The 24729-nt window shown below is 41.6% G+C and overlaps 1 protein-coding gene across 2 annotated transcripts in view; it reads right to left on the bottom strand.

Annotated features, from left to right (window-relative positions):
* Nucleotides 1–24729, bottom strand: part of Ncapg2 (non-SMC condensin II complex subunit G2) — a 77229-nt gene that overhangs the window by 11503 nt on the left and 40997 nt on the right. For both annotated transcript variants that reach the window (XM_045160698.1, XM_045160699.1), the window contains exons 17-28: nt 22327–22500; nt 17951–18021; nt 15621–15774; nt 15327–15500; nt 14118–14234; nt 13892–14032; nt 13451–13550; nt 9456–9643; nt 7228–7368; nt 5148–5251; nt 4234–4334; nt 2561–2660 (exon numbers count right to left, since the gene is read on the bottom strand). In XM_045160698.1, the coding sequence (XP_045016633.1) occupies nt 2561–2660; nt 4234–4334; nt 5148–5251; nt 7228–7368; nt 9456–9643; nt 13451–13550; nt 13892–14032; nt 14118–14234; nt 15327–15500; nt 15621–15774; nt 17951–18021; nt 22327–22500 (1565 nt within the window). The remainder of the gene's footprint in view (nt 1–2560; nt 2661–4233; nt 4335–5147; nt 5252–7227; nt 7369–9455; nt 9644–13450; nt 13551–13891; nt 14033–14117; nt 14235–15326; nt 15501–15620; nt 15775–17950; nt 18022–22326; nt 22501–24729) is intronic.

The raw sequence follows: 24729 nt of genomic DNA, 5'->3' as shown, positions 1-24729 counted from the left end.
TTTTTAAAGTACACAGGAAGGTGTACATAGCTTAAATGCAATTCTATACCATTCATAGAAGGCATCTGAGCAACAGTGATTTCAGTTCCCTTCAGGAATACAAAAATCCTCCAGGATCACACAAAAGTACTGATCTGTTCCACTTACTCTTTTGTTTTTTATTTTTATTTATTTATGTATTTTGCTTTTTTCAAGGTAGGGTCTCACTCTAGGCCAGGCTGACATGTAGCCTCAGGGTGGCCTTGAATTCCCAGCAGTCCTCCTACCTCTGCCTCCCGGGTGCTGGGACTAAAGGCATGTGCCACCACATCTGGCTCTTCTGCCTTTTAAATTAGCATACAAAGCTAAGGGTCTCACTGCAGTATTTTCATATATATTCTATTCATGTGGCTTTTCCTCCCCTACTCTCCTTTGTACTCCAGTCTTTCTCCTCCTAATTCCCTTTATCCCCACAACAGCTCCTCCTCTATTTTTATATCCCATGCATTCATTTCCCTTTTTTCCTACCCTAATCCTATTTGTTCTTAAAATATTTTTGTACTTTAAACTTCATTAGTTACTGGGCTGTTGAAAAGGCTCCAAGGTTAAGGCGCTTGCCTGCAAAGCCTAATGAGCTGGGTTCAATTCCCCAGTACCACATAAAGCCAGAAGTACAAGGTGACAAATGCATCTGGAGTTCCTATGCAGCGGCCAGAAGCCCTGGTAGACTCCTTCTCTGCCTCTTTCTGCTTACAAATAAATTAATTAATTAAAATAAAAAAACATTATTTAGTTACCATTTATTTATAATTTACAAAAGCAACAAAGTCATATTGCATAAGAACATCATGCATTATCTCCATCACTACAATACCACTTCTGATATACAGAGGTGTTTGAAACATTTCTGAAATTCTTCTGCAAGTGCTGCTCACATTACTGTACACCTGTGTAGGAATGATCCATTTTACTGCTTTACAAGACAACTGTCTACCTGCCTCCATGTGTCTTTCCTCTTCCCACACAGGTAGGACTGTATGCAAATTTCACACAGGGGATTCTTTCTATTGGGATAGGAAAGAGACTTGTGACAAGGAAGCACTGCATGAGGAGGAAGAAGTACTAAGGTAGGAACAGACCCAAAAAAACAAGACTTCATGGCCACTGGGTACTGCTATGAGTGCCCAGCTTGCAGTCACATTATTCCAGGTAGAGGTAACAACATGGCTTCCCTTGACAGATCCACCATAGTATTACTCATATGCCTTGTTTGAACATTCAGTGTTCTCTTGTGATACATGTTCAAACTAAAATATCACATATATTTTGCCTAAAACTACCAATTATCTAACCCTGATTGGGAAAAGAGAAAACAAATGTTTGAAAAACTTGAAATAAAGGCTGGAAATTTAGCTTAGTGATACAGTGTCTATCTAACTTGTATGAAACCCTAGATTTGATTCCTAGCACCACCAAAATAATAACCTGAAATACCAAAGAAACTAAGTTTGTAATTTTTTAATTTTTTGGTTTTTCAAGATAGGGTTTCACTCTAGCCCAGGCTGATCTGGAATTCACTATGGAGACTTAGGGTGGCCTCGAACTCACAGAGGTCCTCCTACCTCTACCTTCCAAGTGCTGGGATTAAAGGCATGCACCACCACAGTGGCTTGTTATTTTAATGGACATTTCTCAATAAGACTAACTCCTATTTCACTAACAATAATTAAAATTAGGGTAACCAGACAGAAACATAATCAGTAACTTTTCTGCCAACTGAAATGCCTCAATTTTTAAATTCATTTATAAACCTAAACATAAAAAGGGGGCATTAAGTATATTTGTGCTTATATAATGAATATGTAAAAAGCCACACTTTGGAAATTCATTAATGAATTAGTAATCTGGTGTATGAAAGGCTTTCTTCAAAGAAGATAGCTATGGAGTTGGTTTGCTTCCAAGACAAAAATGAAACTAGGATTACCTCATCTACAGGAAAATGTACACATGCAAACATAGCAGGAGCATCAAGAGGTCCTAATGGGAAAAACAGCCCAGGAACGTGCTTGTTACCAGCAGTCTGTGAGCATCTGAAGGCCTCCCAGAAAGAAGAAAATGCATTTCATACTGAGGCTGGGGAGACAGACTAGTGGATAAAGCACTTGCTATGCAAATTTGAGCACCTAACTTTAGATCTCCAGAACCTATGTAAAACTAGGTGCTGTCAGGTAGTTGTAATCCTAAAGTCCCGACAGCAAAAGGGGAGGCAGAAACAGGAGAATTTCCCAGATTACAGGCCAGCTAGCCTGGCAAATACAGAGGTAAATAAGGTGAGAAATAATGCCTCAAATAAAGTGAAAGTTTTCCTTTAACTTGCACACATGTTCCTGTGCACATGCATGCAAACACACCAAAAAAAAAAAAAAAAAAAAAAAAGCACCTCACAGAGGCTCGGGAAGAACCATGATACCCCAACATAGCCCTGCATTTACTTCACCTGGCTCTCAATAGCTGAAATTAAGGTCAATCCCAAACACACCCAATTATCAAGTTGCCACAGTTAAAGTCAGTCTCAGGTCACCTTTCAAGGCTATCCTCTTCCAGAGTAATCTCCATGAATGTCTTCAGCTTTCTATGCACTGTGGCTGCAGCCTCCTTCACCTTTGAATTTTTCTGTTTACCTGTGAGAAAATTACATTGAAAGAGAAAAGATGTCAACATTACCAGATGGAGGCAGGCATACTCTTACTCTTCCTTCACATTAATCCCTGTTGACCTGCAGGATCATAATCATCCCTTCCACAGCAATGCTGTGAGAACATTTGCTGAGCAGCACCACACAATTCTCACTCAAGCAGCCACTACAGGAAGTGTTTCATCTTGCCACCAGACAGGAGTGACACCTAGCCAACACTAGTCATTCACCTGCTTAAGTGCCCATGTAGTCTCAGGCACTCAGCGTCCCATCTCCAGCCTTGCTTCCTCATGATGCATTCCACTTGCTCTGTATACCTCAAGGGTTCTATGCATGTCAATTTAGGGGGAGTCTCTGTGACCAAACCAAGCCTAACAAGTTAAAAAGCATTATAGAGCGAGCATCCTAATCCAGAAATCTATAATCAGAAATCGTCCAAAACCTAAAACATTTTGGCCACTTCTAAATGTTTTAGATTTTGAAGCATTCCATATTTCAAATTTTCAAATTATGAATTTTCAACCAGTAGTCTACATAAATATTACAAACTCTTAAAAACTCAAAAATCTAATCTAATTCTTTGATTCTAAGCTTGTGATCCAGGGGCACTTAACCTATTCATATTGGTACATGTACCAGGTATGCCGGTCCATGGCAGAGAAATGATCCTTATGAGTAACAAACACAGTAAAGGTGAAAACATTTCAACCTTAAGTAAAACTGAACAAACAACATGAAAACTTGAAGGCAGTTACCCTATGAGGATGCTCTTACATTTCACACTGAGGTTGGCATCTTACATATATTGCCAGTTATTTTTCCAGTGCTATTTCAACTGGTTAGGATATTTAAGAGAGGCATAATACCAACATACTATCATTAACAAAACAAATTTAGATTTTTGTTTCTTTTGAAACCAGATTTTATTATGCTACCCAGGCTGGCCCCCAACTCCTAAGCTTTTCAACCTCCTGAGGAGCTAGGAATTATGCAACCATGCCCAGACAGATTTTTAAGCATAGGTTACATAGGAAATATCAACAGAACTTCAAGTGTCAGCTGGGCCTGGTGGTGCAGATCTGTAATCCCAGAAACCAAGAAGACTGAGGCAAGAGAATCTTAAGTTCAAGGCCAGCATGAACAACTTACTGAGACCTTGCCTTAAAATAAAAATTAAAAAGAAAGTAGGGGATATAGCTCAGTGATAGAGCACTTGCCTACGATGTTTAAGATTCTGGGTTTAATTCTCAGTATAACAAAAAGGAAGGAAAGAGTTAAGGAATTCAATTATGAACTATGCAGAGGGATACTTAAATGTACCCAATGTAAAAGGAGAAATGTGGACAAGACCTGCCTAAGAGAAGAGTGGACAAGCTCATACATGGAAAGGCCCAGTAGAGGGCACTATGTTCAGAAGGAAGTCGAGATGGAAAGGCTATGAAAACTCTGCACTGGTAGAGGAAAGGTGAAATATGGTCCAAGTTCCCAAACATCCCTACCTGTGAGGGCAAGTCATTCTCAGCAATATAACAGGTGAAGGAAAAAAAAATGTAACCAACCTTTGTTAATAACCAAAATAATATGCAGAACAGCTGTGAGACATACAATGCCTTCAATATCGCCAGAAGTCACACACGCCTTTAGCTCTTCCAAAAATGATCTATAAAACCAACAAACATCTGAAATTATTCCACAGTATGTGCCCAGTACTTTGTAGAAAAACCACAAGCACCATTGTTCAAGAAACACAGGAAGGTGCTTCAGTTCACTCCACACATGTCATTATACAGATGAGACATTAAGCGAGTGCCTTTAACAGATGAGCTATCTTCCCAGCCCCAGACAAGACATGAAAATCAGGTGACATGCTACAAAGAGAATAGAAATGCATGGCATTGAAAAGATTGTGGCTGCTGCTCTCCACACTCCAATGCACACATTTACTACACTGCTGGAAAACACTCCATGGCCGTCAAAGTGGTACATTTAAGCTTTCACAGACTGTGTCCACCACACAGTGCCATGGGTGTTCAGTGCCTGTGGAACAAATCCCTCTACATTTTCAGTTGCCTGTGAGTGGCAACAAACCTTAGAATTTTAGTCAAATGACAATATGGACTGGGGAACTGAGTCGTAGCTGTGTATTGAACAAAAACTGCACTGGTATTCTACCTAGGAAGGCATTCTGAAAGTACACACTAGCAGGATTTTAATATACATTCACATGTTTTCTCTCCTAGCTAACTTTAATTATGCTAAACAAAACCAGAGACTATTTAGATAAATAAACTTTACAAATATGCTTTTCTTTGTGAAAATTTTAATGTAACTGTTTTCCATAACACAAAATGAAGAAAAACTTCTGTGGAATATTTTTCTCAAAAGAAATTACCTTGAAAAACGTGAGATTAAAAGGGAATAGAGCAGAAGGCACTGAGAACACTTATACTCAGAACTGTAAAGACAAAATTACCTGACCACATCTGAAGACTTCGTTATTACTCTCACTAAACACCTTGAAAATGGTGGAAGGTCAGCGAGACACTGTGGTGAGGTCAACTCTTCTATGTTAGAAACCTAAGAAAGTTTCAAATCAATACATTATAAACTGAGTCTGGATTGTCAGGAAGTATAGTGTACAATGATCTGGGTTTTCTTCTTCACCTAAAAAAAGCCTTCCAGAAGCTCAAAAGAATAAGCTTCATCTGTTGCAGTAATTATGAGTAAGCTATTATTATACACAGGGGAATCTTAGTGAAACAGAAACAAAGAAACAGACATATCACCCAGGAAGTCTTTTGTCAAATGTCCTTTAACTTGACATCATCTTCTATAAACTTTGTGCTAAGCCAATTTAATCCTTCCTTCTTCTCGGTCCAGATTAGGATTTCTCAGTCTTGCATGCTATTGCTTTGGATCAGTGGCTGTCTGTGGCAGGGCTATGCTGTACTTCCCTGTGCCTAGCAGGGTGTGCTAAGCAGCATCCCTGGCCTCTGCCCCCTAGGTAACACAGCATACTCCATTGCCTGGAGGGGCAAAGTTCTGCTGAGAAGTGGCTGGCCCAAAACTTCAATAGGTACCTCCTGAACAAGACTCTACTATTAAAACCCTCTGATGTCATCTAGATAGGTTGTTCAATGTTAGGGAATAATTCCTTATGCAAACAGCTCTTGGTCTAACATAATTCCTGTTCCCAGCAGAGGTTTATGTCTGTTTTTTTCCTAAAATCACTGAAGTATAAATGCAACCATTTCACTACGTCTCTCCCTCACTGTGTTTTGCCTAATCCTTAACTGTCTCAGGGAATTTCATATCAGCATGATAAGACATACTTCTAATAGGTCTTTCCATATTTCCTTGGCTGAGATTATGAAATATATTTAGATATTAAAGCCAATCATCATTACATAAAATATCACTGCAAGTCATTGTAAGGCTTAACATCTTAAAATAAGTGATGGAGAAACATTTCTTATATAGCGAGATAACTTACTAGTTAAAAATAATGGATGTTTCAGTCAATGCAGAAGTAAAACACTTCTTGACCACAGCACCAGGGGCAAGAAGGTTCTAGTGAGTAGTTTGTTGCTATGAATCTAAGATTCAAGGCCAACTTCTGAAGACAGCAATAAAGTAACACAGAAGCTGAAGCCTCTAGAAAAGCCAAAGAATAAGACCTGGTCTACAGAGAAGATAAAACAGAATAGTAAAAAGCCAGCCAATGATGGTTCATGCCTATAATCACAGCATCAAGAAGCTAAGGTAAGACTGCCATGAGTTTGAGGACAGTTTGAACTACATTTTAGCTTGAGCTATAGTGTAAGACCCTATACGTGAGTGGTAACGGGGGTAGGAAAGGAAGAAAGGCAAACAGAGAAGAGGGAATCAATGGAAACAAATGCTGAAACAAGAAGTTTAATCCCATTGAGAATTCTCTATTCAGATCTGCACATGTGTCTGGAGTTTGTTTGCAGTGGCTAGAGGCCCTGGTGTGCCCATTCCCTCCACCTGCCCCAAATAAATAAATAAAATATTTAAATAATAACAACCTTCCATTCACCTACAGTTATGTTATGAAAATAAGATACTCAAAATTCAAGTTTACCATTATTATTAATGGAAAAGGAAAAAAAGAGGATAAGAAAGGACAAGAAATGAAGAAAAGGTGAAATCACAGCAGGCATGCAGAGATGTGAACCATTCCACACCAACATAGCCCAGAGCAATCCTGTACTGTGCTCACCCAACGATCCTGTTTCTGTCTCTAGAGAAAAGAACCTTAAGAAACTATAAACTCACTCAAATCTCCAAGATGCAGCCAACAGGCATGTCTACATGGTGAGACCCACTCTGTCGAGTGACAACAACACCCTTAGCATATGCTACAGAGCAAGCACATGGTTCCAGACCCCTAATTCACTGCTGAAAGGCAAGGTGCAGCCACTAGGCAAGCAGCCCCCACTAAAGACTTACACCTAAGCATGTGCTGCCAACACAAGCAGCATCTGGTAGTCAAGAGGAGATGCAGAAATTTCAGGATCAATACACCTCACCTTCCGCAGTTGATGACTTATCTCAACCACAGGCGCAGCAATCAGAGTAGAAAGCACACCCCGGTGGACTACAGTGCCTTTGTGCCAGGACTGGACCGTGGAGATAAATTCATGAAGAGGAGTCTCAACAGAATAAAGGAGCTACAAAACAAAATCACATCGTTCATTGTCAGTAGAGCTAAAATTACAGCTAAACAACAACAAAAACAAAAAAGCTCTAGATGTGGTGGTTCACATGGAAGGTGGAGGGCAAACTGACATGAGGTTGAGTCTAGCTTAGTCTACTCAGTGAATTCTAGGCCAGCCTAAGCTACAGAATGAGACCTTGTTTCAAAAAACCATCTAACCAACCAAACAGAAGCATCGATAGCAAGATGGGAAAAGGAAATCTGGAGAGATGGCTTAGTGGTTAAGGCACTTGCCTGCCAAGCTAAAGGACCCAAGTTCAATTCCTCAGGACTTACATAAGCCACCAGATGCACAAGTTGGCTCAAGTGTCTGGAGTTCATTTGCAGCAGCTGAAGATGTACCCATTCTCTTTCTATCTCTCTATCTGCCTCTTTCTCTCTCAAATAAAAAAAAATTTTTTTTAACTTTTTTTACAAAAGGGAAGAGGAGGAGGGAAGGAGGAGTACAATAACATTAAAATATTAACTTGGGAAGTATGCTTTGAATGACATTACTCAGCCAATAGTGCCAGACTTGACAGGACAATTAGAAGCTGTGGCATAACTTACATTACACGAACAGATCACAGACCTTTGAAACAACTCACGAATTCAAATATAAAGTAAGCTAGGAAAATAAGGCCAATAACCTTCAATTATTTCCATTATCTAAGGATATAATAAAATTGAAAGCCTTCAATATTTCATAAAGTCTCCCATTTAAATACTTTTTTTAAATCTTCATTAAAAAATAATAGAGGGAATTACCATGGGATATTTTTTTATAATCATGGAAAATGTTAATAAAAATTTAAAAATTAAAAAAAAATAATAATAGCTAGGGCTGGAGGGATGGCTTAGTGGTTACGGCATTTGCCTGCAAAGCCAAAGGACCCAGGTTTGATTCCCCAGGACCCAATGTTGGCCAGATGCACAAGGGGGCACACGTGTCTTGAGTTCATCTGCAGTGGCTAGAGGCCCTGGTGCACCCATTCTCTCTCCTCCTCTCTCTCTCTGTCAAGTAAATAAATAATTAAAAAAAATAATGGCTGAAGCTGGGCGTGGTGGCACATGCCTTTAATCCCAGCACTCGGGGGGCAGAGGTAGGAGGATCGCCGTGAGTTCAAGGCCACCCTGAGATGACAGAGTTAATTCCAGGTCAGCCTGGACCAGAGTGAGACCCTACCTCGGAAAAAAAAAAAAAAAATGGCTGATAGAAAAAATAATGGCTGTCTGGACTTGCTCAGGAACTGATATAACACTGTAGTAGGAAAGCAGGTGTGGCATCTGGGACTTGATGAATCAGTTCTTCAGTCACTTCACATCAGTTCAGCTTTCCACCATCAACAGGAAGCCATGGTCCTTTCAAGTTCTGACTGTGCTTCCAACCCGGAAACATTAGCAGATGATGGAAATTAGTATTTCTGCCAGGCAAAGGCTATCTTTCTACCAATCAGCATCTTAAAAAGCATGCTCGGGCTGGAGAGATGGCTTAGCGGTTAAGTGCTTGCCTGTGAAGCCTGAGGACCCCGGTTCGAGGCTTGATTCCCCAGGACCCATGTTGGCCAGATGCACAAGGGGGCGCACACGTCTGGAGTTTGTTTGCAGTGGCTGGAAGCCCTGGTGTGCCCATTCTCTCTCTTTCTCCTTCTCTCTCTCTCTCTCTCTCTCTCTCTCTCTCTCTGTCATTCTCAAATAAATAAATAAAAATGAACAAAAAAAAATTAAAAAAAAAAAAGCATGCTCTACCCTGGAAGCTCTGGAAGCTTAGGCTGCAGACAGCATTTCTGCTTCCAGTCCTTCCAACTGGTATACCTCCATCTTGAGCTTTGCTCTATGACTGGTAGTGAAGTGCAGAACCCAGAAATCTGGACCTGTTATCAGAAGATGCAGGTGCAGTTGGTCTGAGTGGCAACATCCAGCTATGACTCCATGCTCACAGAAGATAGCACAGAGTGAACCAGGCCTACACAATGTGCAACCACACTCTCCATGCCCAACCCTGGGTACCCTCAGAAACAACCCCTCCACCCAGTGACCCAGCCAGTGAAGGCCCAATACCAGCATGCTTTCTTCCGGTTGCTTCCTGAAGGTCCAGGCAACACATTCCAACATTTTCTGAAACACTTCCTGGACTGAGTCAAGCAATGTTGTAACTTCATCACCTGAGTCTGTTTTCTGAATCAAGGGACCTCTAGTCACTTCCTTCAGAATGCCAAGAAGTAATGAGACATAAAAAAATTCTTTCACTAGAAAGAAAAGGGAAAATCAATTATCTGATCACATAACTCAGTTAAGACTGCTTAAGACAGTACCTGGTAGTAATGAAGAGCCTGTTTCAGTGAGTCGTTCCAATCAGACTGGTGGAAACCACTGAACACAGACAAGGTTTCTCCATGTAAATATAAACATAGTTCTTTGCCCAGCACCAATACAGTAATTTAGACTCAGTCACTAAACTAAATTTTGTTCACTGTGTGTATGGATACAGAGCAATTGTGTGATTCCTAAAACATACAAAATTAAAAAAAAAAACCACAGACTCTCACATAATACTGAAGTCAACAGCTGGCTAAAACAGGAGCAACAGAGGGAAGACTTACGCTGTCTCAGAGTATCATTTACAAGCTCATAGTAGTTTGCTGGTTTTCTTTCTTTCGAATTTTCTCCTTAACTGTGTTGCAATAATTTGGTAAAATGCTTTTCTATGCATGTCTAACCATACCAGTTCTTCCTGAGCTCTTGAATTTTCATTTCTCTTTCTAACCAATCTTTGGGTAAAAGCTTCAAAACAAAGGCAACAAGTTGTGCCCTAGTACACTGCACAGGACCCTATGCCGTCCTGTCCCGCTTTGACATGTAGCCCAGGCACTGAATCACCTTTGGCATGTGTGTACCAGATAGCAAACCTTCTGCCAGGTCCCATGCTAGAAGATGCATTAAAATAAAACATGTGCCGGTGTGGTGGCACACACCTTTAATCCCAGCACTTAGGAGGCAGAGGTAGGAGGATCGCTTTGAGTTTGAGGCCACTCTGGGACTACATAGTGAATTCTAGGTCAGTCTGAGCTAAAGTGAGACCCTACCTTGAAAAAACAAAAACTAAAATACGCATATGATAAAAGCACAGAAATGATGCTACTCACAGCAACTCCCAGTTCAAGGAACCAGACACTGCCCAGGAGAGAGTCCTAGATATGAAGGGGAAAGCCCCTCCGCTATAAAGTAGACTAAAGATCCATTAAGCACAGAGACAGGAACCAACTATACCCCAAGCCTACCTGCTAAAGGAAGGTAGGCTACCCACTCCAGGTGCCCTCTCTATGCACTCTAGTACCCTCTTCAGAAGATCTCAGGCTCTGCCAGAATCAATAAAAAAAGCTTTGCAAAATCTCTAACGCCACAACAGAAACTTTCATGGAACTACTCAGAAGACAGCAGGAGGGCATGCTCCTCACATAGGTTCGTTAAGTGAGACCTCTGTTAATGGAGCAGGTGAAGAAGGGTATAAAGCTCTTGAAACCTACATGCTGCATATTGACACTTGACAGACAAGAAAAGCCTGCTTCCTCAGGATGACTCTGTGCTAAGGACAAAAGCCTAGATAGTTAAAAATGTTAACTGAACGTTAATTCAGTCTATTCAGGTATATGTACTTTATAACCCAAATACATAATAGGTGCTGGTTATGACAAATGGCTAAAAACACATCAGAATGAAGAGCAATGACACGCAGAAGATGATGATCTGGAAGGTCAGTGCTGAGGGTCCTCTAGAGTGCAGCTCACAGCTTGGGAAAACTAGAAGGCTGTCAGATTGAAAGTGAAGCAGCACTAGCTCCAAGGCTCTCCACAGCATAGTCATCTTTAGGCTTCCAAATGAACAAAGAGGCTCGCTACTCTAGTGAGGGCAGCAAGCCATAAGTTAGCCTCTCATATAAGCTGTAGATTGTCTTCCTGTACTGTACCCACACAAATTTGGTGCCCTTCATCCCTGAATGCCACAGCCACAGTGGTCTTACACTTCTCTCCATCAACTGCCTTCCTCTTTTCATTTAAGACAAAGCCCTATCTATATTACTGTATATCTGTATCACTATAGTCTAAATTTTAGAAGCTTAACACTTCCATTTTTTGTTTCCTTTTTTTTTTAAAGGCAAGGTCTCACCCTAGCCCAGTCTGACCTGGAACTCAGTGATCCTCCTCCCTCAGCTTCCCCAGGATTGTGATTAAAGGTGTTGGTCACCATGCTCAGCTTTTAAAAAAAAAAATTATTTTATTTGTAAGCATAGATTATACACACACACACACACACACACACACACACACACACACACATACAGGGAGAGGAGAGGGAGAGAGGAAGAGAGGAAGGGAGAAAGAGAGAGGGAGAGAATAAATGGGTGTGTTATTAATATTCTTTAATTATGCTGGTAGTTTCTAGTAGGAAAAATGCTGAATATATACACACTGTTTTCTGGGAACAGCTGGTATTTTGAACTTGGAACTCTGCATCAGGGACAAGCACTGAGCTACTCCAGCTATGTTTCAGGAACGCTTGAGTATGAAGACTGTTCACCTGAACATAATTTATATAAATGTAAATAACTTCTTAAAATGGATTCTTTATTAGGTCTCCTTCAATTAGGGCAAAAATTCCAAAAGGCAGTAGACTCTGGATCCTACCTAGCTAAGCTAAAAGGGTAAGGTGATCTAACCTGACCACTGGGTCCAATCAGGAACTCTGAAGCTGAGTAAAAGGAACAGGCACCACCATGTAATGAAGTGGCTAACTGGAGAGCAAAATTCTGGTTAGTGCCACAGAAAAAAACTAAACTTTATAAATAACTAAAAGTAAGTTCAGTCTTTAAGAGAAAAGAATTTCAAATAATAAAAAATGTTGGGCGTGGTGGTACACACCTTGTATCCCAGCACTCGGGAGGCAGAGCTTGGAGGATCACCATGAGTTCAAGGCCACCCTGAGAGTACATAGTGAATTCCAGGTCAGCCTGGACTAGAGTGAAACCCTACTTCGAAGAAAAAAAAAAAAAAAAAGAATTCAGTTTTCATTATACAGTTTAACGAAGAAAAGCTACAGTATGAAATAATTCTCCAACTTCAGACATTTTAAACCATCCACATACAGTTTTATATGTAATCAAAGACTAACTTGAAACTACCAACCAGTATCCAACTCCAGTGCCCCAAAGCTAACCTCCAACATCTTCCCTGTAGGGAAGGTGCCTAAGTTGCAAAAGCAGGGCTGCAGTTAGTTAACTTCAACCAACAAGATGTGCTAAACTGAACTTACTGAAGAAGGCCTATCCCAGCAAGCCTCTGGGCTTAAAGAACTACAAATTTCAAACACTGACACTTCCACAGATCAGTAACTACAATATATAGTAAAAATCACCAACAGACCATACCACAGAAAGAATGGGGCTGAAAGCTGGTGATCAGGGGTTTGGGGCAAGGGAAGGTCAAAGCTCAGTAGTACTTTCTTCAGGATACTCAGATCTTAGCTGGCTAAGGCTCAAAGAGGAACACCCTCTACGTGGCACTATCACACTCCCTGCTGTTTTCTAACATGGGCTCCAAGACCTTGGACCTCAGGATCCACATGACTAACGGGGATTGCCCTCTTACTCTCTCACTGATCACATTCTAAGAGCCCAGCAGACAGCAAACATGACACTCTACTCATGATTACTCTGGTTATGGGCATTGCCTAATAACTCCCAACTCAAAGCACAACAAGCAGAGCAGAGGCCCAAGGACTCCAGGAGGATCCCTACATTGATGTCAGATGGAAAAGTCTACCTGACAACAAAGCAGACTCCCAAAGTAGAATAACCCTAAGGACCTGGTCAGAAAGTGGACAGTTATGCTTGATGCCAGAAGTCTCCCTGAACTTGCCATCTTTTGGCTAAAGACAGCTTGCACTGCATGTCAATCACTTAAAAGCCAGAGTCTGATTTGCAAAGTAAAGTAGAGAAGGGAGGAATGGTTTTGAGTGTCTGCTGTTCTCCAACAGTCCTTTAATGGAAAATACTGTACCTGTTTGCATGATTCCAAGACTCCGTTGTAAAAGCTGAATCTGAAACGTTGGACCCCCAAGGCCAACCATGATAACGTCTTTACACACAGTCAGGTAAGTCTGTAAGAGACAGATGGGTTCACCAACAAAAGGAATTCAAAAAGGAAGTCAGTCACTTCTAACAAACCTTCTCCTTGATGTACTAAATGTCAGAAAGAGATTTTTACATCCCTGTTTCTAAAAGAGTTTCCAGATATATATTCACATTTTTGTTTCTATAAAGTCTACATTTCATGTAAGTCCACTAACCTAACCAAACAGCTTTCACATGCAATGTGTAAAATTACATTAAATTATGCAGCTGTACTTACTTGTTTATTTAAAAAAAATAGCTAAGTATTCAGAGAGCAACATCAAGAGCACATGATCAAAAGTAAGGTCCCCACATTCCAATTACTGACCTGGATAATCTGCTGATAGACATCCCTGTGAAGCTTCAGATGCTCTTCTTCTTGATCTTGAAGAAGTGGTAAAATTTTACTTTCTAACCAAGACCCAGTGTTGTCCAAGATGGACAGATGTATCTTCTCTTCTGAAGAGAACTGACCAATACAATGAAGAGGCAAATCAGTAAACCAAGTGGCTCTGAAGCAGTAAGCTCAAGCTGACAGAACTCTCACAGCATACCTTGTATTGAACATGGACACTCAGCCTACAGTGTAGACCAAATGCATGTAGGGCAGCTGCTTTACTGAAGTTAGGGGGATTCCCAGCTGGAGATTGAAGAAGCGATTCCAGATCTGCCTGCAAAATAGTAACAACCCAGGCGCACATTCTGAATGACGTGTAACCACATCCTCTACAGAAAGGGGTGAAGCACCTGACCCACAGAAGAACCAGAAAGAAACCAACTCTGGTAAAGCGTGACTCTGCACTTGAACATGGGCTGCTGAGTAGCTCTAGAAGCACATAACCCAATAGGTCAGCACACTGACCCCAGGAATGGGGGCACCAATTCTCTTTTATAGACCCCACCTCAGGCCAGGCTATACTGAACCATCATATTGGGCAGAAGAACTAAAAAGGTTGCTCGGAGGTGGTTCCTAAAGGGGTGGTCAGGGTCAGCACAGCAGGGAGGAAACAGGCACTAGGGACACAGTACACTCACTTCAAACACTCCAAGATTCCTAGAGAAAAACTGCCAAGGACTTTGAAGGGAGCTAGTACTTTCTCATTGGTGGGTAGATCATGTGAGTAACAAGTTAGCATGGACAATATGCACTGAGAAGCAGGATCAAATGGCACCCTAGCAACCTTGGCAGAAGTGTGGGCTCTGAACACAACTTGTGAGAAGATGAAGCCAGAAAATGGAGCTGCTCCCACTCATAGGCCCACCTCAGTCCTTATGGACACTCACTTTTTTCCTTTCTTCCCAGCTCACAAGTGTTATAGCAACATGAATGTAAAAAATGTCCATTAGCACTGGAGAGATGGCTTAATGGTTGAGCTGCTTGACTGCAAAGCCTAGGGATCAAGGTTCCATTCCCCAGAACCCAATAAGCCAGATGCACATGGTAGCACATGCATCTAGAGTTCATTTGCAGTGGCTGGAGGTACTCATTTTCTCCCTCTCTATCCCTCGCTCTCATAAATAACTAACTAACTGCCAACAGGCCTGCCATGGCTCAGGGAACATTGTGGAAGAGGGAGCGGAAAGACTGTAAGAGACATAGAGTGAGGGGGACCCTGAGGCATGGTCCCCCCACTACCCCACTGGGACTGACTGAGGCCTTTATTACCCCACAGTGAATCCCATAACCTCACTGAGGAGGGACCCAGAGAAACAGGAACCGGGGGGGGGGAATATAATATATATAATTTTTTTTTTAAACTTGCCTTTGACATCTCAAGTGCTTTCAAAATATGGTTAAGTTTCTTCTGGGGTGCAGAGAGTAGGCACTCTCGATTCTTTGGATGAGTCAGCAAATACTCTATGTACAATAATGCTAATTCAGGTTTGGCTGGGTGGGTGTCATGGATTTGCACTTTACGCTTACAGGACAAATTACTCTGAAAGAGAACAGAAGGACAAATCGGCAGTTAGAGCTTATGTGCCCAGAACACGATATAATTTCCAATACACAGTTGCCCTCACTTGCCATATTCTACAAGAGCACAACACAAACACACCTTGTCCTGGGGTGGCTCCACGGGGAGCCAGTCATCAATGAGCTCTAAGACATGTCCCATCTGTCCCCAGGAGCAGAGACAATCCAGCAAGGTGCAATAGCTACTTCCTGCAGTGCTCTCCTCATGGTTTCTCAGGACAGAAATCACACCACAGCTGAGAAAGTCAAATACATAAAATCAGATTAGTACCTCAACACAAAACCTTCATTTTCTTACAAGGTGAGGAAAATCAAGATGCCATCAGCCAAGGGTGTACAGACCTTAGAGCACTGATACCTGACCTACACTACACCACTTTTTTGTTTCTGTCAGAGACTACAGCAAAGGATCCAAATTTAGGGCATTCATATTTGTTGAGCAACAGGAAATTTCTTTTGTAAGTATAAATAAAATAAGTAACTTTCACTCATAAGCAGACAAAACTCTACAGTTACATTGTCCCAATTAAAAAAAAAAGACGATGTGAATAGTATTTCAGTGACCAACTACATGCCCAGCATATGTAAGGCACTGAGATTGCTCCTCAGCTACCACAAAAAGGGTCGTGTGCAAGCCAGATATGTTTTGTTTTTGTTTTTGTTTTTTTTTGGCTTTTCAAGGTAGGGTCTCACTCTGGTCCAGGCTGACCTGGAATTAACTCTGTAGTCTCAGGGTGGCCTTGAACTCACGGCGATCCTCCTACCTCTGCCTCCCGAGTGCTGGGATTAAAGGCATGCACCACCACGCCCGGCTCAGATATGTATATTTTATTTCACTTAAAAAATAAAATGTGTTTTCAGATTTTTGAGTACAGTCATGTGCATGTGGGATTAGAAGACAACTTCAGAGCTGGGTATGGTGGCGCATGCCTTTAATCCCAGCACTCAGGAGGCAGAGGTGGGAGGATTGCCAAGAGTTCAAGGCCATCCTAAGACTACATAGTGAATTCCAGGTCAGCCTGAGCCAGAGAGAGACCCCACCTCGAAAAACCAAAAAAAAAAAAAAAAAGACAACTTCAAGGTGTCAGTCCTACCCTTCCACTTTGAGACAGTCTCTCATCCTCATTGCTGTTCGTCAGGCTAGCTGGTCTATGAATTTCTGGGAAATTCTCCTCCCACCATGCTGGGATAAGAAAAGACAATCATGGTTTCCGGCTTTTTCAGCTGGGGTCTGGGGATCAAAACCTTCAGTCTGCTCATTTGTGTGGCAAGTGCTTTATCACTGAGCCATGTCCCCAATCCATATGTGTATGTGTGTGGAGCTTTTTTATATTCAAGTGTGTGCACATGTGTGAGTGCATGATGCATGTGGAAGCTGAGTTGGTCCTTGCCTTTCCAACTCATTTGAAGAAGGGTTTCTCACAATGGATTCTTGTCCTGCTATTCTTTGCTATGTTCATCAGGAGCTTCTAGAGCAATTCTGTCCCCACCTTCTACCTCCAAGTCAGCATGCTGGTATTACAGAAGAAGCCCACCATAGCTTCCACCATTTTATGTGGGGTTTAAGGATCAAACTTGGGAACTCTGACTTAAGCAGTGAGCACTTTACCTATTGAGTTATCTCTCCCACAGTAGATATGTATAAAGTGTAAAGAGAACTAGAAAAAAAGGATTTCAAAAGCCTATCTTATTTACCACCTATCCAAAATGACACTTTAAGTATAATCAATATTTTACACCCTTCCAAGGTTCCAACTCATGTATGTATATTTGTGTGTGCATATATATTTTTTTCGTTTTTGGTTTTTATCTATTTGAGAGAATGAGAGAGAGACAGAGAGAATGGGCATGCCAGGGCCTCTAGCCACTGCAAATGATTTCTGGATGCCTGTGCCACCTAATGCATCTGGCTTATGTAGGTCCCAGGGAATCAAACCTGAGTCCTTTGGCTTTGCAGGCAAATGCCTTAACTGCTAAGCCATACCCCCAGCCCTCTTTTTTGTTTTTTTGAGGTAGGGTTTCACTTTAGCCCAGGCTGACCTGGAGTTCACTATGAAGTCTCAGAATGGCCTCAAGCTCATGGCATTCCTCCTATCTCCGCCTCCCAAGTGCTGGGATTAAAATCATGCATCACCATGCCTAGACCCATGTATATTTTGTACTCGTGCCATATCCTACGCTTGTGGTGGCCATAGACTCTAGTTTTACAACACCAGATTATTACAATATTGCCCAGACTTTAAAGTGAACACATGGTTTAGCTCATCAAGGTCTCTCCTTTGTTGTCTAATGCCAGAGCCCATGGAAATCATATCCTCACCTATCCCCAAACAGGAAGGAGAGGGCAGAAGCATACCATCAGTGACAGAAAAGCCCAACAGCTACTGAGAACCTGGCCTTGTGGCAGCATACCTGAACGCAGGGACAGCTGATGCTGGCAAGAAGGACATGAGCATGAATAAAGGGATCTTGCAGCGCTCATCCTGGAACACAAAAAGAAACGCAAAGCTAACATAAGGTATGTGACACTATGACATTTTTCCTCACAATTTGTTCCAAAATTGGTTTGAATACAGCCCAGTAATTCCTTCAAAGTCTAAAGAGAAAATAAAACCTAATGGTGCCCCTTGGATTTGAGGAGTGAGAAAATTATCGTCAAATCGCATATCCTGAGATTTTTCGCATCACGTTCAGTACTAAGCACCAGCTGTGCCAGACACCACTCCAAGTCACGTGACACACAACAAACCAGAAGAGGCAAAGGTCCAGGCAGTCGTGGAACTAACTCTACTTTCAAACCATTCTGGTAGATGGGAAAAGTTAACTAGATATCTGATATTCTGAACACAACCCTCAAGAGGGAATTATTCAAAGATGATCCTACAAAACTAAGCATTCTTGTATGTGTGTAAGTGATGTGCATGCACATGTGTATGTATATGTGTGGAGGCCACAGGCTCACACTGGGTATCTTCCTCACTTGTTCTAAACCTTATTTTTTGAGAAACTGTCTCTCAATGAGCCAGGAGCTCACCAATTCAGCTAGACTAGCCAGCAAGAAAGATTCAGGGACCCTCTTGTCTCCGCCTCCTCAACACTGGGATTATAGGCATACTCTGCAATGCTCAACTTTTATATGTGATCCAAAGTCAGGTTCTCAAGGTTGTACAGCAAGCACTTCATAGACTGAACTATCTACTCAGGCCTCCAAACCAGACTGTCATAAGGAAGATGGTGTCATACAGAGGGAACACACATCCTTTGGAGCTACAAAGCTAAATCCAAGTCCAGTGAGTTCCAAAAGCTGGTAAAATAGAGGAAAGAGGCTAAACTCAGAGCCAGTTTCCCTCTCTCAAAATATAGAGAGGGGGCTGGAGAGATGGCCAGTAGTTAAGGTGCTTGCTAAGTCTAAGGACTCATGTTCTACTCTCCAGATCCCATGTAAACCAGATGCACAAGGTGACAGTGCCCAAGGTTGCACATGTACACAAGATGGCACAAACGTCTGCAGTTCCATTACAGTGGCTGGAGGCCCTGGCATGCCAATTTTCTCTCTTGCTCTTGTGCATTTAAAAAAAAAAAAAAAAGTCAGCAGGGCATGGTGGCGCACGCCTTTAATCCCAGCACTCAGGAGGCAGAGGTAGGAGGATTGCCATGAGTTCAAGGCCACCCTGAGACTACAAAGTGAATTCCAGGTAAGCCTGAGCTAGAGTGAGACTCTACCTCAAAAAACAAAACAAAACAAAAAAGTCCAGTCCATTGGGCTTGTCTAAAAGAGAAAAAAAAAAAAGCATGAAAATACAGAGAGGGCTGTTAAAGACTAAAAGAAAAAAAAAAAACAGGAAAATGGGCACAGTGAACCTATTATTGCTGACTATGACAAATTGCATCTATTAGTACTATTATTGCAACAATAAAGTCAAATGAGCCAATTTTAACTGCTCAGACTCCGTCAACAAGGCAACAGTGGATCCAAAGAAAAAGTAAATAATATTTTTATAAATATACATAAAAAAAGAAAAGAAACCAAGTCTGATGTGTTGTTCAGTTACTGCAACCCACCTGGACTTCCAACTTTCCATAAGAAATCTCATCTTAAACCAGGCATGGTGGCGCACACCTTTAATCCCAGCACTCAGAAGGTAGAGGTAGGAGTATCGCTGTGAGTTCGAGGCCAAACTGAGACTACATAGTTAATTCCAGGTCAGCCTGAGCCAGAGTGATACCCTACCTCGAAAAATAAAATAAAATAAAATCTCATCTTAACCAGGCATAGTGGTGCACATCTTTAATCCCAGCACTCAGGAGGAAGAGGTAGGAGGACTGCCATGAGTTCAAGGCCACCCTGAGACTACATAGTTAATTCCAGGTCAGCCTGAGCCAGAGTGAGACCGTACCTTGAAAAATCAAAAACAAAGAAATCAATCAATCAATCAATCACATCTTAATGCTACAAGTAGACTGATGTGCTTGCCCATCACCTTCATAAATACCAGTCACTGCCAGCCCAAGTGCATTCTATGGCTTCTTTCTATCTCTGGAGAGTTCTGAAATAATGTGCAGTCCAAGATAATCAATTTTTAATGTTTACTGGCAAATTCAGCACCTGAAATGATTTGCCTCCATGGACAAGCTGTGCTTTTATTTTAGTCAGAGCGCAGATTAGAGACTTGACAAGCCAAAGAAGTAAGGCTCAAAAATGTGGCATGGTCAAAGCCACAGAAACAGTTGCTAAAAAGAGTTAAGGCTAACACAGAGGACGAAAAGGATGGCTCATGAGATCTATGATTGTTCCAAAACTATGCCATCTTTTCAAGTGGGGAATATACTCACTTTGTTACCTGTTAATCTTTTTTAAGATGTGGTTTTGAAATATTAACTTTCTTCAAAAGTGAAAGATTTTAGAAGGCCTCCTTTATCCAAACATAAATCAGACACACACCCAGAATGGTGGTTACCATGGGCTGGGATGGGGATATGTTTGTTGCTCAGAGGATGTAAGTTCCAGTTAAGAGAAGAGGAATAATCTCACCTACTATACAACATGTAGGCAAAAATAATAACAATGTGGGTTTTTCTTTGTGTTTTTTATTTGAATGTGTGTGTGTGCAGTTGCCATGCAGACACTAAAGAAAAATGTGAGGTATCTTTATCACTCATGCAAATATTTCCTTGAGAGAGAGTCTCTCCCTTAACCTAGAGCTGCTATCCATTACTGAACCTCAACAACTCTCTGGTATGCATGCACCCCAATGGACTAGGGTTACAGACATATGTGAGCACACCCAGGTTTTTTTTTATTTTTTATTTTATTTTATTTTTTGAGGTAGGGTCTTGCTCTAGCCCATGTTGACATGGAATTCACTATATGTAATGTCAGGGTAGCCTTGAACTCATAGCGATCCTCTACCTCTGCCTCCTGAGTGCAGGGATTAAAGGCATGTGCCACCATGTCCAACTTTTAAAATAATTTTACTTATTTATTTGCAAGCAGAGATATAGAGAACAGAGACAAGACAGAGAGAATGGGTACACCCATGGCTTCCAGCTGCTGCAAATGAACTCCAGATGCATGTGGCACTATGCACATCTGGCTTTACGTGGACACTGGGGAACCAAACCCAGCTTGTTAAGCTTTGCAGGCAAGTGCTTCAACAGCTAAGCCATCTCTCCAGCCCCCACACCCAACTTTTTACAATGGTTTTGGGGAGCCAAACTTGCTTGTCTCTGGCCCCCTAGAGGCCCTCATGCTTAAGTAGCATGTGCTCTTAAGCACTGAGCCATCTCCCAAGCCCAAGTGTGTATATTCTTGAAAATTCTGAATAGAGCAGATTAAGTATTGTTAACATAAAAAACGGTAAATGTGGGGATGGATGTGTTAAATACTCAGTTTAACAATTCCACAGATGATCTATATTCCAAAACATGTAGAACAGAAGAATTCAAACAATTTTTTGTGTGTAGTTTTTTTGAGATAGGGTCTCACTCTAGCCCAGGGTGACCTGGAATTTACTATGTACCTTCAGAGTAGACTCAAACTCATGGTGACCCTCTTACCTCTGCCTTCTGAGTGCTGGGATTAAAGGCGTGTACCACCACAGCCAGCTAAACAATTTTTATCAATTAAAAGTCATTTAAAAATAAAAATAAAGGACTGGAAGGATGGCTTAGCAGTTAAGGATCCTGCCTACGAAGGCTAATAACTCATGTTCAAATCTCTAGGTCCCATGTAGCCAGATGCAAACTGATACAAGCATGTAGCGTCACACATGTGAACAAGGGGGTGCACACATCTGGAGTTCATTCTCAGTGGCTGAAGACCCTAGTGCACCCATTCTCTCTCCCTGTCTTCCTCTCTCTCTTCTCTCAAAAACAAACAAACAAAACACACACACACAGTCACATAAATTTTAAATAAAAATGAAACCACACATGGTCTGTTTGTCCTGATCCATACATTCATGACTCACTGCTTGTGGTGAGCCTCCAGATACCTTAGGAGGTACTCACAAGAGCTAGGCACTATTGAACCTTCCTGTTCACACAACCTTCTTCTTAACCCTGAAAGTCAGAATAGATCTGAAAATACTATCTAACATCACATAGAAATACTAATTTCTCACCCTAGGTGTCACTCTGGATGTCAAGGATAAAAAGAAGAGGAAGACAGTAGTCACACTGTGATGTAAATGCCACCTTCTTCCTGAGCACACAAGACAGAACTTCTACTAAAGATTAAGGCGACATCATCACTATGCACCCTACTTATAACGTAGCTCACAACTTACCTTGAATACCTTCAAGTACTCTGGGAGCGCAGAAGCAAACTTGTTAATGGTGTAAACTTTGGCCTCTTTATTATTTTCCAGACTTCTATGAATGCTTTTCCAGAGGATCACAATGATTTCTAGTAACCCTGCCATGGACCCAATGTCATTCACAGAAAGTGTTTTGTCCAGTACCTAACACACAAATAATGTTACTGTGAAAGAATCTAAAAACAAGTATAAAAGACATCAACAGTATTTTCAAAATCGCATCTCAGATTACAGACCCAAAGTAGAAGCATAAAGAATGTAAAGCTGGGCTGAGAAATGGCTTAGAGGTTGAGTCGCTCACCTGCAAAGCCTAATCACCCAGGCGCAATTCCCCAGTACCTACGTAAGCCAGATGCACAGAATGCTGCATGTGTCTTGAGTTTGTTTGCAGCAGCTAGAGACCTTGTCAAGCGCACGCGCGCGCTCTGTCTCTTTCTCTGCCTGTCTCTTTCTCATAAATAAAACAAAGTATTTTTAAAAAAGAAAGTGGAGCTGAAGAGCAGTTAAGGTGCTTGCCTACAAAGCCAAAGGACCCAGGTTTGATTCACCAGGACCCACATAGGCCACATGCACATGGTGGCACATGTGCCTGGAGTTCGTTTGCAGTGGCTGGAGGTCCTGGCATACCCATTCTCTCCCTCTTTCTCTCTCTAGTAAATTAAAAAAAAAAAAAAATTAAAAAAATAAAGTGAAGCTGATTTTCATGTCATACCATGATTTTATTACTACTTTCAAACTCTATTAAGGGGATAAATTTGCTTTTAAATTCCATTCAAGAAATAAATTCTAAATTAACCCTATGTCCTTTAACAAAATTAAATTGAATTAAAATGCCCCTAAAATAAGAAACTGTCACTCTTTACCCCTTCTCCATACCAAACAAATAGAACTATAATACAATAAGAAGGCAACCACTTAGTACAGCTACAAATCCCTCCCACAGCAGCCACCTTCCTTCTGCAGCCACTGGGACATAACCCACAGCTAATGACTAATGATCTCCAACAACTACTAAAATCACAGGTTTCAGCTGGGCTTGGTAGCACATGCCATTAATCCCAGCACTGGGGAGGCAGAAGTAGAAGGATCGCCATGAGTTCGAGGCCAGCCTAAGACTACATAGTGAATTCCAGGTCAGCCTAGACCAGAGTGACTCTACCTCGAAAAATTTAAAAAAAAAAAAAAAAACACCACAGATTTCTTGAAAAACAAACCTCCTCATATTTTCCTATGATGCTGGCAGTGCACAATGACCCAGTACCAGAATTCTCAGTGCAAGCTACACATGCACTATAACCCCTCTCCAAAGCTGGTGGCCACATTTGTTTGTGTCTTGTGTGGCTATAACATAGTGACCAGCACTGCCAACAGCAATCAGTAAACACAGGGTGATAGAATAATTTTCTAAAAGGAGACTACTTTGTCATGAGGAGGATGTCTGCTCAGTACTAACTACTCAAATATGAAACCAGCAGAAATCTTAATTTGATCAATAAAAACACCAAGAAGCAACTGTACCTTCTCCACATTTAGCTATCATATCACCATAGGAGAACTGAGATTATAAATAGTTGGGCTACCGTGTCTGGCTTTATGTAGGTTCTAGGGATCTGAACAAAGGTCCTCATGTGTGTGGTAAGCACTTTTCGCAACAGTGCTAACTATCCAGCCCTGAAGAGCCAATGTTTTAAAGGGAATTCTACACAAAATTTACATCCAGAAGTTCAACCCCAACATATTTCTAAGAGTCTCATGTCAGTAGCTGACTGACACCAGCTCCGCATCCAGAATCTAGCCCAACTGGGCTATACCCATGGGGAACCAAAGACAGAAAGGCTCAGGGGAAAGGAAATAGAGCAAAGTGCCACCAATAAGAACATTCCCCCTCTGTACAGTAACCTACTCTAAAAGTGAAATACAAAACAAACCTACCAATTATTTCAAAAAATATAATATATAATCTTTTTTGTTGTTACTTTGATTTATTTATTTGAGAGTGACAGACAGAGAAAGAGGCACAGAGAGAGAGAGAGAGAGAGAGAGAGAGAGAGAGAAGAGAGAGAGAATGGGCGCACCAGGGCCTCCAGCCACTGCAAACGAACTCCAGATGCATGAGCCCCCTTGTGCATCTGGCTAACATGGGTCCTGGGGAATGGAGCCTCGAACCGGGGTCCTTAGGCTTCACAGGCAAGCGCTGAACCACTAAGCCATCTCTCCAGCCCTATCTATAATCTTTTTAAAAATGGGCTTGGGCCAAGCATGGTGGCACACACCTTTAATCCCAATACTCAAGAGGCAGAAGTGCAGGACCACTATGAATTCAAGGCTAGCCTGGAACTACAAAGAGAGTTCCAGGTCAGCCTGGGCTAGAGT

The sequence above is a fragment of the Jaculus jaculus genome, chromosome 10 (assembly GCF_020740685.1).
Source record: "Jaculus jaculus isolate mJacJac1 chromosome 10, mJacJac1.mat.Y.cur, whole genome shotgun sequence".
NCBI classification, from domain to species: domain Eukaryota; kingdom Metazoa; phylum Chordata; class Mammalia; order Rodentia; family Dipodidae; genus Jaculus; species Jaculus jaculus.
Note: the sequence above shows the minus strand (reverse complement) of the source record. Positions and strands in the feature narration are given on the sequence as shown.